Genomic DNA, 12,746 nt, shown 5'->3' on the forward strand with positions numbered 1-12,746 from the left:
GCATTCTTCACTTACACAACTAGCGCAAACATTTTGCACTTGCACAGCAAGCTGAGAATGGTGAAGCACAAAATTTGACACTGAGCAGAGCCATGTAATTTGGCCCAGGTCTTCTGTTGCCCAGGTCTTGGGCAAAAATTGTTCCAATAGAAGTGCCTTTTTGCAAAACGAAAACAGCCTATTCCTTTCAAAGATGAAACTGTTCTTACCTAGTTGCGCAAACACAAGATTTTAACTCGAAAAATTCTCAACTATATGATGGAATAGCAAATTGCAACAAAACAGAAGGCATTTTGTGGTATTAAAACTCTTTATGAAAACACAACAAATTCAAAGTCAACTTGCTCCTTCTGATCACGACTAAACAAATCAAAATTTATTTTTAGGTTTGTGAGGAATAAAGTCTCGACCTAAAACATCAGTGATCCATAGTGGATTGTTTATGCCAGCTCATAGACCTTATCGCAAATATGCCATTATGCATGGAATGAGGTGCATGTTGGTCTAGCTAGCAATCGAGTTTTGTCGCTAGCTAGATCAGCATGCACCTCATTCAACAGTTACCCTTGCGCAATGAGTATTTGCAAAAAGGTCCATTGTCATTCACAACAGCGCCCTCTTATGGCATGATTTAACCACTTCGACCAGCTTTTACTAACCCTTTGGGGAACCTACAGCATTGAGTTAACTTTTCTTTTTCTTTTTTTTCTCCAAAGACTTTCCTAGGGAACTAACCAGTGCGTGATCAAAGAAGAAAATTTACATAAATTGTTATTGTTAACATGCATGATCAAGAGTCAAATAATAATGTATGCACATATAATTGATCTGACAAGATTTTCAATAAAAACACAGGATTATACACCAAAAAAACAAAACAATTTATAAACCGAATCCTACTCAGTGTGCATTCAAAATGAAATATTACATCACGTTAGTCAACCCAGTTATACTGTGATGAACTTTTGTAAACAATTATTGTATTTGCATTTTTTTCAAACACCCATTTTTCATTTCTTTCAAGTCCAGGGTCAAATTTCAATGCTCTGCTTATAGCGGTTTTCTGCACTTACAGCTCCATGTAAGACACATTTAAGCCATTTTGAGATAGAGTAGAAATATTATTATTGCACTTTTTGTTTTGGGAAAATCTGTCAGTACACACCCACACAAGATCGTCTTCTCCTATAAGCGTTCACCATATCTCAAAAAGGCTTATTGGCTGTAAGCGCAGAATTCCACAGTAAATGGAGCTGTGAAATCAATCCCTGATCTGGGGCTCAGTTTCAGCAAATGTTAGGGGAGGACCAGTCAATAACAATATACAAGACGCGGTATTTTGGTAGGTTACCTGTTACTAGCGAGCATGATCTTTTTGTGCTAAGCAAATTTGTACATATCTGCTTAGCAGCTTGATGAAGTTGGGTTACGGTTAAAAGATTGGAGGACCAGTCAATAACAATAGTATACACGCCATGGTACTTTGGTAGGTTACCTGTTTCTAGTGAGCAGAATTTTTCTGCACTAAGCAAATTCACACATATCTGCTTAGCAGCTTGATGAAGTTGTGTTGTGGTTAAAAGATTTGATGTAATTTGTTAGAATTTATCATCGTCTCGAAGTTCTCTATCCCTGTCTAGTCAATAAGCACTAAGCAAACTTGTACATATCTGCTTAGCAGCTTGACGAAGTTGTGTTATACGGTTAACAGATTTGATATTACTTTTTTAAAGGATTTATCATAACTCATCTCGGAGTTCTCGCTCCCCGTCTAGTCAGTCACGGCCGCTCGTCTCCGTTGGTTTCAAGTAAACTCCCTCCATTGCTTTCCAGAAGTTGTTCTGGTTGGCGTTCGGTACTGTTACAATCTCTCTCTGACCGTGGATTGGCCGGCCGTACACATCACCGGATACTGTTAAATAACTGGTAGGGAACAAAAATAATAAGAAACTGTTATGGCACTTCTTGAACTTTATTCGTCTTCTTCAATTATCGATTCTAATTGTGAAGCCAAATACTTCCAGAAAAAAATAACTTTAATCACTACACTAACCAAGAACCACATCATTGGGAAGCTGTTTTCAGATGCCATTTCTATCCCAGTGGTAAGTGTTAGAAAGTATCTCTGTTTTATTTGAAATATGGACTATTGAAAATGTGATAGACTATTGAAATAACAAGTTAACTGGTTCTGCTGGCCAGTCACTGTTAGAGGTTAAGATCAAATCGTGCACTAAGTAATTGTCGACCATCAACCCATATCTGGTTTCAGAGGGCATCCCAGAGAGAGATGAAAGGCTTTATGACAGTGTAGTTTAATCCATCTTTACAAAATACTGGCAGTATGTGAAAGGAACAGGTCTTCATTAAAGGCATTAGGCACAAGTCCATCTGAGTAAATCCACGACAACCGAACTATTACCATAGGGACTCCATAAAACAGTGGCCAGTGTACACGCAATCCTCAACAATGTCTCACCACATGTGGCTTGTTACATGATTACCGCATGATTTTACGCATAATTATGTCCTCCGAATAAACAGGTAAACTTTATTCACTAATTTTATTGTATAAAGAGTATAATGTCTTGTCAAAGCTAGGGTCATAGATTGGTAAATGCCGTTGCTACCAGGAATGCGGTTAGTACCCGCTGGCACCTCGTTGAAACTGGATGAAGTCAACATTCTTATAAATACAAATACTATGGTGAGAGTTTGTGGCTGTTTTCTCAGCAAGTAGACACTGTATGGACCTTATGCATTGACCGCAATCTCGGAGGTAAAACGGTGACGAAACAATTGACACCCACAGATTTGTATGCGCGGCACACAGGATTGGCCAATGAACAACCTCCTTTCGACCTCTATGTGAGGGCGCCCTACTGAAATGACGTCATGTGCATTAAATCTGTTCAGCTGAAACTTTCACCTTTTATTGTATCTTTCTTTGTAGTTTTGCCTAATCAGCATTACATTGTCAACAACTATCTAAATGTGTGACCCTACCTTAAGGTCATTCTGCTACCTACCTGTTTGTGACGACATGTTTCAAGCGTACCATAAGATCTCTCTCCCAGTAGGTTGTCGAACATGTGATTACCCAGTTATCACCTTCATGAGAAAATAAATTATTAACATTTTTATACTCAATAATATATTTGACAGACTTAATAGGGGACGGTTTATCCAAGGAGGTCAAGGGACAAGTTGTCCTATAACGCAGCCAAGTAAGTAATAAAATAATAATAATAACATATATTTTATACCGCGCTTAAAGGCAGTGACACTATTGGTAATTACTCAAAATAATTATTAGCATAGAACTTTACTTAGTAATGAATAATGGGGAGCTGTTGATAGTATAAAACATTGTGAGAAACGGCTCCCTCTGAAGTGACGTAGTTTTCGAGAAAGAAGTAATTTTTCCACGAATTTGATTTCAAGACCTTAAATTTAGAATTTGAGGTCTCGAAATCAAGCATCTGAAAGCACACAACTTCGTGTGACAAGGATATTTTTTCTTTCATTATTATCTCGCAACTTCGACAACCGATTGAGCTCAAAATTTCACAGGTTTCTTATTTTATTTGTAGGTTGAGATACACCAAGTGAGAAGACTAGTCTTTCCCAATTACCAAAAACACTAACTATTTAGTTAGTGTTTCCAAGCGCTGTGGTGCTGGTGTCCTAGAAGACGCAAACCACCGCAACAACACCAAATACAAAGCTCCAAATTAAACAAGTAATATATTTTTTGTAATTTTTTTTACACAGGGCTCAAATTTTACACTGGATCATAGGCCCCAGGCCAGTGGTTTTAGTGTGGAACAAGTAAACTTATTACTCGACAAGTTAGCCTGTCTTGTGTTTTACAATTGAATAACAACTCCTCGAGCAATAATGCAGTAACACTTCTCAGGTTCAAACTTTAGGCATAAAAACTGTTACCTCTTTACATAACCACAATAGTTCTAGGTGATTGTTTCTCAAAATACTACATACAATCGGAAGCTGGTGTGGGCTTTTAACCAAGGGTTATTCTTGCCATTAATTTTAAGAGTGTTCACTAAACAAACACCATCCCTTTAAAGGGGAGGTACACGTTTGGTAATTACTCAAAACAAATATTAACTTAAATACTGACTTGGTAACGAGCATTGGGGAGCTGTTGGTAGTATAAAACATTGTGGGAAGCGAATTCCCATGAAGTGACGTAGTTTTTGAGAAAGAGGTAATTTCTCATTAAAATAATAAAAGACTTCTAGCTAGAAGTCTTTTATTCCTATCTGAAAGCCCACAAATTCGTCTAACAAGGGTGTTTTTTCTTTCATCATTTTCTCGCAACTCCGATGACCAATTGAGCCCAAATTTTCACAGGCTTGTTATTTTATGCTTATGATGGGATACACCAAGTGAGGACACTGGTCTTTGACAATTACCAAACGTGTACCTTCCCTTTAAGCAGCCCTATGTAAATGTGCCCAGATTTACTCAACATTCATACGAGAGTTTCCAAGATTTCTTGAACCCAAACTGAACTTACCGTTGTCTCCAACTCCTTCTTCACCGAAGCCACTGACTTCTTGATTATGAGAAAGCGGAGATGAGAAAGTATGACTATGAAGGTTACGTTTGGTCTGTAGATGCATTAGCCTGATCGTACTGCCACATTTAACTGGGGTCCTACAACAAGAAAAAACACATCTTATTATAAATAACTGAGAAGGCCTAACTTATTTCCTTTATGAGTTCTCAGGCTAAAACTATTATGAATTGTGCTGCGAAGTACATATTCTGTGCTTTTAAGTTAAAGGAAACCCAAACATAATTTAATATTTGTTTTTGCTAACCTCTCCTTCCTTGTTTTATTATAAGTTTAAATTGTGTTATTGTTGTAACCCTTCCCCAGGATATGGGGTTTGTTTAGTTTTTTGGAATAAAATTCAACACAAGACGATGCAATACAATTTATAGAAATAACACAGCATTTGTAGAGCACACTTTCTCTGTTTAACATTCAAAGGCACCAGTCTAGGTCATTCAAAGATTTCTCAGTGTGTTTAAATGACAATTTGAAAAGATGTGTTTTAAGAGAGTTTTGGAAGTGAGAAAAGTCGCATGTATCTCAGATATTTAAGATATTTAGGCAGAGAGTTCCAGAGGCAGGGAAGGGGGAGGGGCAATGTTTGAAAAGGCCCTATCACCATAAGTGGCAAGGCGAGTCCGGGGAACAAACAGCATGCTGCCCGATGACCTCAGACGGTAGGGTAGGGAGGTAGGGAGGCAGCTCTGAAGGTAGGGAGGGGCTGAACCATGTAGAGCTTTGAATGTCAGGAGGTTGATCTTGTACTGAATTCTGAAACTAATGGGTAGCCAATGTAGATTGTGTAGGATGAAAGAGATATGAGAAGACAATTACCAAACTGGAGTCCAGTAACACTAGGGTCCTGTGTCATAATCACACAGGGGGCATGTCATAAACACTGGGGTCTTAAATTATAATAACAATAATTTATTACATTTGAAGTGCACCCACATCATCCAAGGATTTTCAAAGACACATACCTTTACAATAAAAAATTCTTTTAAAATTACATCAAAATATGAAAATATAACCAAATAAAAAAATTCAACCAAACATAAAATTACACTTCAATGAAAATGAAAACCATGGTCCTACATGGGGAAAACTACAGTTAGTGTTATAACTTCGAACTAACGCACTTGCGTAAAGTTTCATGAAAATCGGCTTAAGGGTGCTACGTAAAACTAGACATTCCCATGGAGAGGAATTTTCCAATCAGTGATTCTGGGTACCAGACTTACCCTCTACTACATGGCTGATCCTGTTTGCCTTTTACTTGCCAAAAACTATTTGTATCTGCAACTGGCTCAACTCCCGTCACCGACTACAACAAAAACACAAACATTATTTTAAATAAAAAAATGATACACTCAGGCCTGCTGCTTTCCCACCATGACTTAGCCACTACAACTTGAATATGGTACACTAGAGGCCTGGGCAACTAGTGCAACTAGGACCTGTCTAAGGAATGCCACAAAAACATCTTGAAAATTAGGACGAACAACATATTGTTATCATGTAAGAATTGTGGCCTATGTTTCTGTTAATGCTTTGTATGTCGCTGCAGTGCATAGCCTGTTATGTTATATAGACTCCAAGCGCTGGCCCAAAATCCGACATGTTTTCCGCTTTTTTTCTCCCTTGACCCGCCCACATGCCTAATTATGTTGCAATGCATATTGGGTATTAATTTTTTTTTGAAGCCATGTAGTAAATTTCACTAGTCGCTAAGGAATAACTAGTGCACTATCTCTCAATTGTATGTAAAACGATTTACCAGTTGTCGTTTCAGCTTCATTAGTCATCAAGTTTTTGTGGAAAAGAAACCACGAAGCAGTGATTTCAGGAGAGTCACATAAATACGCTGTACACGTTAAAACAATTTTTGTCTCACTGAGACAAAAATTCATTCCGTGAAAATGTCTTACTCATTTCTCAAAAACTACATGAGCACCTCAGCAAGAATCATTTTAAGGGAAGCTTTCTACATGTACCATCATTATCTTCCAACCGTGTAAGTTACATGTAAATCTGTAGCATTTGTGTTTTGTGTCCAACAAAAAGTACCCTATGGCAGTGGACACTATTGGTAGTTATTCATTATAATTGTTAGCATAAAAACTTACTTGGTAACAAGCAATAGGGAGCTGTTGATAGTATAAAACTTTGTGAGAAACGGCTCCCTCTGAAGTAACGTAGTTTTTGAGAAGGAAGTAATTTTTCACTTTGTTTATTTTGAGACCTCAAAATTAGATTTTGAGGTCTCGAAATCAAGCATCTGAAAGCACACAACTTCGTTTGACAAGGGTGTTTTTTCTTACATTATTATCTCGCAACTTCGACGACCAATTGAGTTCAAATTTTCACAGGTTTGTTGTTTTGCGCATATATCGAGATTCACCGAGAGAGATTTGTCTTTGACAAATTACCAATAGTGTCCACTGCCTTTAAGTTCTCCTAGTTGTAACTCACCTGTTGTCCACTTCCTGAGCCATATCGTATGTCATGTGAATGAAGTCTGACGTTATGTCTTGTGTTAAGAAGTTTAATAAGGGACCCACAGGTTACATACTCATACTCAAAATCATCTGCAAGAAACAAAAACGAGAAAACCAAATAATGACATGAAATATACACATACTTGAATAGTCAGAGCAATTGTTGCATTACATCAATTTGAATGGGTATTTTTTGTCGAAAATCTTAACTCCAACCTAAACCACAGGGTTAGAAAGCAAATCTCACAATAGACCTTTATCATGGTGCAGCCTTCTTGAATTTCTCCCATTGATATCAATGTTACCAAACTGAGGCTGGAAGAACAAAATAGTCTGGTTCTTAATTGTCGTTGCCTGTGCATCGCTCACTATTCTTGATTATTACCATTCATTATCATTATTCGATACGGGGTACATGTACATGACCAAGATGGAGGCATTAGGATAAAGGTCTATTGAGCAAATATCAAATTTAGCCCATTTGTCGGACTATTGACCATATTTATCAATTTTTTGAGACTTTTTGCGACAAAGTCGCGACTATTTAAGGCGCGACTAGTCGAGTAGTAAACTTTACTAGTCCAGTTGCCTCCCATGTCGTTGCCTGTGCATCGCTCACTATCCGTTCTTCAAGCATGACCAAATAAACTTGAGTATTCCAAAACCATGGTGTGGTGAGTTTGTTTATTTCAATAGACAAATACCACAACCACCTTCCTCAACACAAGGAAAAGAAGATATTTCGAATTAAAAAAAAAAAAAAAAAAAAACACTCAGAGGGCAGGATTCGAACCTGCAAGCAAGGGGCGAACAACATCACCAGTAAATTTCACTCAAATAAACTTGAATTGAATATTCTGAAACCACTATGTGGCGAATTGGTTTGTTTCAAGTGTAGACAAATAACACAGCCACCTTCTGCCACACAAGGAACAGAAGATATTTCGCTTATAAAAAAAAGAAAATACACACAGAGGGCAGGATTCGAACCCGCGAGGGGAGAACCCCATCAGATTTTAAGTCTGACGCCTTAACCACTCGGCCACCTCTGCAACTCTGAAACTTCCTGTAAATTTTTGATATATATGGTTGTTTCCATTTGAGAAGAGAGGGTATGGAATAGTAAATCCAAAATCTCAACCATATTGTGTTTTATTTATTATACACACAGAGAACAAGATTCGAACCTGCGAGTGACGAATCCCATTACCAGAAAATTTCACTCAAATATTAAACTTGAGTATTTCAAAACTATTGTGTGGCGAATTTGTTTACTTCAAGTGTAGACAAATACCACTTGTGGTAACCACCTTCCTCAACACAAGGAAAAGAAGATATTTCACTTATAATAAAAAAAAAAACACGCAGAGGGCAGGATTCGAACCCGCGAGGGGAGAACCCCATCAGATTTTAAGTCTGACGCCTTAACCACTCGGCCACCTCTGCAACTCTGAAAATGCCTGTAAATTTTCGATATATATGGTTGTTTCCATTTGAGAAGAGAGGGGTATGGAATAGTAAATCCAAAATCTCAACCATATTGTGTTTTATTTATTATACACGCAGAGAACAAGATTCGAACCTGCGAGGGACAAATCCCATCACCAGAAAATTTCACTCAAATATTAAACTTGAGTATTTCAAAACCATTGTGTGGCGAATTTGTTTATTTCAAGTGTAGAAAAATAACACTTGTGGTAACCACCTTCCTTAAAACAAGGAAAAGAATATATTACGCTTATAAAAAAAAAAAAACACGCAGAGGACAGGATTCGAACCTGCGAGGGGAGAACCCCATCAGATTTTCAGTCTGACGCCTTAACCACTCAGCCACCTCCACAACTGGAAAAACTTGTCAAAAATGGTATGATATATTCAAAATTTCTATCCACCACTTTGTTTGTGTCTTATTTATTTATTTTTAACGTGCAGATCAAATTTGTTTGTATTTATTTTCTTGACATAAAAACCTGTTGGTTTTTTCATGCAGAAATTGGTAAATCTGTACCACAATTTGAGTGTCTAAGAAGCGCCCTCTGTTTAATAGTTGACTGATCCTACAATCCCTACATCAGTACGTATTATTATTTCTTTTTTGGTCATGTAATTGTTTTGTAATTTCGAATAATTTCAATTTCTAACTAACAGATCATTTTCTATATTCATCATAACCAGAATACAAATGATAATCGGATTTCCGTATTTTGCCACCACTTTTTCACAAATGTTTACAAAAAAGGAACATCAATTGAGTAAAAAAAAATTTTTAACGACGACTGACGAGCGGCGGTTGCTGCGTAGTTGAATGGAAAACGAAATACCACCCTCAAGCAAATTGAGAAATGTTGAGTTGAGGGGAAAAAATCAACACATTTATCACTGAAAGAAAAGGACAATCCCAGTCCAATAGCATTAAAAAGAAAAGTAACATAATACTTACCAGCTTTGGCTACAATAAAGTTATTTTCTGAGAATAGAACGAAGATAAAAAGAGCGCAAAAGGCGCTGAAAATTCTGGTCAGTTCCTCCATTTTGTCGGTTTCTGTGGGTGTCGAAATCTATCTCCTGGTACCCGCATATCACGTTGCCAATTACATTACGTGTAGTACACGTGTTTGCTAACCAACGAACCGGTTTTTTTATAACAGGTTTAAAACACATAGATGATGACAATAAAAAAACCTTCGAATTACACATTAAAAATTGATCAACCAAACAACAGCATTTTATTTTCGAAAACAAATGCTCATTACAGTACCATTTAAAAGAAAAAAAGAGGTTAATTTTATTATAAATATGTTGAATTGTTCAATTTGTGTTTTACCAAGAACTACTTGGTGATATATGAACTGAAGGGACACGTCAGGTTGAACTCTGACCTATTTCCGGGTCAAAGGAGCAAAGGAGGTGTGTGCTGCGCATACGTCGCATTGTTGGGGTCACAAAATGTAAACAAACCCCCAAATATTGTGCACCGAGATCACCCAACACGTGTGGAATGTTCGTTGAAATGGACGTCTGTGTTCGTATTGTACCAGCCGCTATGAGTTAAACATGTACTGAACTTCAAACCTGCGTATACACAAAAAGATGTGAATAAAAAAAAATCTTGGGTTGCTAATGCTAGCCACTAGCTAGCTAGGAAGCTAACTCGAGAGAGCATGCATGGTGCAAGGGATGCAACATGTACATTGCAAATCCAAAGAAGTTACACGGAGTGACAGACATGACAAGATTTGAATAAGCTCACTAAACCATGCTAACACAAGTGTATTATTCCTTCCTCCATGGTGTTATTATAGACTCAACTTGAGTAGGTAAGCCTAATGTGAACGAGTTGTTTTGGCTGCTTATGACTGATAACTCTCAAACTGCCAACCATTTCATTCCAATTTAACTGAAACAACAAAGTGATGCGACAGACCTCCTTGCTCCTATAGCCTACTTTACTGTGACTGAAAGTACATCTGCAACAAAAGATTAAAGATGGCCGAGTCGGATTATTCTGAAAATGAGAGAACCACCACTAGCGGCCAGTGCGAACAGATCCAAAACAGAATTGCAGCCTGGAAGCCGTAGAACAGAAACACAAAGACAAGCAACTCATAAATCCCTTCTCAGAGTGGGAAGGGGCATCAACTCGCCAAAAGCTTCGTCCAGATGATCCCGAATACGCACACCCCGTTTCTGGGAGTATGACCGCCATGCGAGGGCAGGCTGCTGGACAACGCATCTCGGGCGAAATCCAAAATCTAATCCGTATCATTCGGAATGTCGGACAGAAAAGCAATGACGATGGATTGTATCGGGTGACGTTTGGGAAACTTTTTGAGGTGTATGTTACAATCTCGAACAAGCTGGTGGGAATTTTACTGCGTGCGCGGAAACAAGGACAAGTTCAATTTGAAGGAGAGATGCTCTGGCAGGGAAAAGATGATCGTGTGGTTATAACACTTCTGAGTACCTCAGAGGAAGATAACAGTTAATCTTGAGCATCAGAGAGCAACGTACCACCCAGAAGAACTGTTTGGTTTTATTTGTCCACTCATCCTGATCAGATATTAGCACTCTGCACTAGGTCACCTTGGTCCATCCATAGCAACGGAGGAGTCCAACAAGGGCTACTTGGTCCAGTGGTTAGACTGCAGGATCGACTTGCAATTACCAGAACGCTAACCGCTGATTTCACAATAAAAAGATTTTAAGTATAGTCGCCTAGTTAAGTATAGATCGTGAGCATCAAATGTTTGATCTAGCCATGCTACAAATTAGAATGCAATTGGGGTTTTTATCGTAAAATGTAAATCTTGCATGTGAGTTCAGGCCTTGAAAATCCGCTCTTGAAGGGCAGGCCTGGAATTTCATCTTTGAACATGTTGGAAGGGCAAGGCCGATTTCATTTTGTAAAGGGCACTTCCATTGGAAAATTTAATGTCAATTCCAGACCTGGAAGGGGGACAGCATTCAACAGCCACTGCCAGAAACACCGGGGCAAACCCCTTCTCTTGGCGATAAGTGTTCACTGGGTACTTATACGTGCATTACAAAACACACAGGACCTACGGCTTTACGTCCCATCCGAAGGACGAAATGCTAGTGCTTAAGTGTCCTTAAGTTTTTATCTTGCCCGATTATTACAAAGTATTTTATAAGAAAACCAAGTTTCACACATGTATTCTTTAATATCACAGACTTTTTTATTTAGTTGGCCAAGCCATAACAAAGTATATACATAAATCAATTTGAAGCCGATGTATTTTTATTGTACGTTTCATCTTTCTAACCCTACACATTTTGCTTGCTTTATATACAAATGCTTTAGTGAACTCAAAACCCTGAACAAAATGTATAATTTAGAAATGATATTTGCAATAAATTTATAGGCAATTTTTAATACAATTTTAATAAAGTTAAAAAATACAACTGCAATCTGTGCAATTTGTTTAAAGCTCCAAAAGAAAACAAAGAAATAAATAGTAAACACTTTAAGAGCCACAGAAGTAAACACAACAACAATTTATCATTTTTGTTGACGTTTTACCTCTTTCATTGAAACTTTGGTTTCCTTCGAACTATTCACACAAACATCGTTTAAACACTCTAGCATTAACATATGTTATACATTTCATAATAGCTGTCTCATACATATTTATGAGCTGATACCATTTACTGATTGGTTGGTACAACACTTTTCCTCAATCGTACATATTTTAAGTTAGCATAACAATACTTCAAATTCCTTCAACGATACTACTATTATTTTAAAGAATTTCTTTGGGAAATGGAATATGCGTTTACTTAATAACCAAATACACAATATTTTATTTTGATATTTTAAAAACAGACTTGATATATAGCCCAGCTTATGAACTTGTAAACATTTTCTTTAAGCGTGGAGTAATTTTAATACAACAGAATCCCCTCCCAAAAGACGGCTTCACAAAAATGCAACTTTTTGCCAGGGCCCATTTTCATAAAGCTGTTGAGCTGAAAATGATGCTTGGCAAGTTGTTTTGCTTAGCAAGAAACTAACAGGGTACCGGTTGGTGCAATGGTAACTATATGGTTTTCAGTCTGGTACCTTATTTTTGATTAGCAAATTTTTGTGTGCTTGTATGCTTTATATTCTGTGATGCAATCAACTTCTACTGACTGTAATAAAC

General features: G+C 37.5%; 1 protein-coding gene and 3 non-coding genes across 4 annotated transcripts; all 4 read right to left on the minus strand.

Moving 5' to 3' along the window:
* Positions 1-1,055: 1,055 nt before the first annotated feature.
* On the minus strand, positions 1,056-9,645 carry LOC139949861 (stromal cell-derived factor 2-like). Its single transcript, XM_071948419.1, has 6 exons — positions 9,524-9,645; positions 7,058-7,173; positions 5,827-5,909; positions 4,544-4,683; positions 3,030-3,111; positions 1,056-1,923 (listed from the first exon to the last, which is right to left on the minus strand). The coding sequence occupies exons 1-6, from the start codon at positions 9,612-9,614 to the stop codon at positions 1,776-1,778; spliced, it is 660 nt and encodes a 219-aa protein (XP_071804520.1). The 5' UTR covers positions 9,615-9,645; the 3' UTR covers positions 1,056-1,775.
* Positions 8,053-8,135, minus strand: Trnal-uaa (transfer RNA leucine (anticodon UAA)). The gene has a single exon. It is a non-coding gene; the product is annotated as a tRNA-Leu (tRNA).
* Trnal-uaa (transfer RNA leucine (anticodon UAA)) lies at positions 8,447-8,529 on the minus strand. Its single transcript has one exon. It is a non-coding gene; the product is annotated as a tRNA-Leu (tRNA).
* On the minus strand, positions 8,841-8,923 carry Trnaf-gaa (transfer RNA phenylalanine (anticodon GAA)). The gene has a single exon. It is a non-coding gene; the product is annotated as a tRNA-Phe (tRNA).
* Positions 9,646-12,746: the final 3,101 nt, after the last annotated feature.

Source organism: Asterias amurensis, chromosome 17, assembly GCF_032118995.1.
Source record: "Asterias amurensis chromosome 17, ASM3211899v1".
NCBI lineage: Eukaryota > Metazoa > Echinodermata > Asteroidea > Forcipulatida > Asteriidae > Asterias > Asterias amurensis.

What these genes read in the sequence shown, in the direction of transcription:
- LOC139949861 (XM_071948419.1), bottom strand. Translation starts at nt 9,614, where the DNA reads ATGGAGGAACTGACCAGAATTTTCAGCGCCTTTTGCGCTCTTTTTATC. An exon ending in GATCAGCCATGTAGTAGAGG is followed by an intron (nt 4,684 to 5,826) that starts GTAAGTCTGGTA and finishes TTCTTGTTGTAG; the next exon opens with GACCCCAGTTAAATGTGGCA. An exon ending in AGAAGGAGTTGGAGACAACG is followed by an intron (nt 3,112 to 4,543) that starts GTAAGTTCAGTT and finishes TTTCTCATGAAG; the next exon opens with GTGATAACTGGGTAATCACA.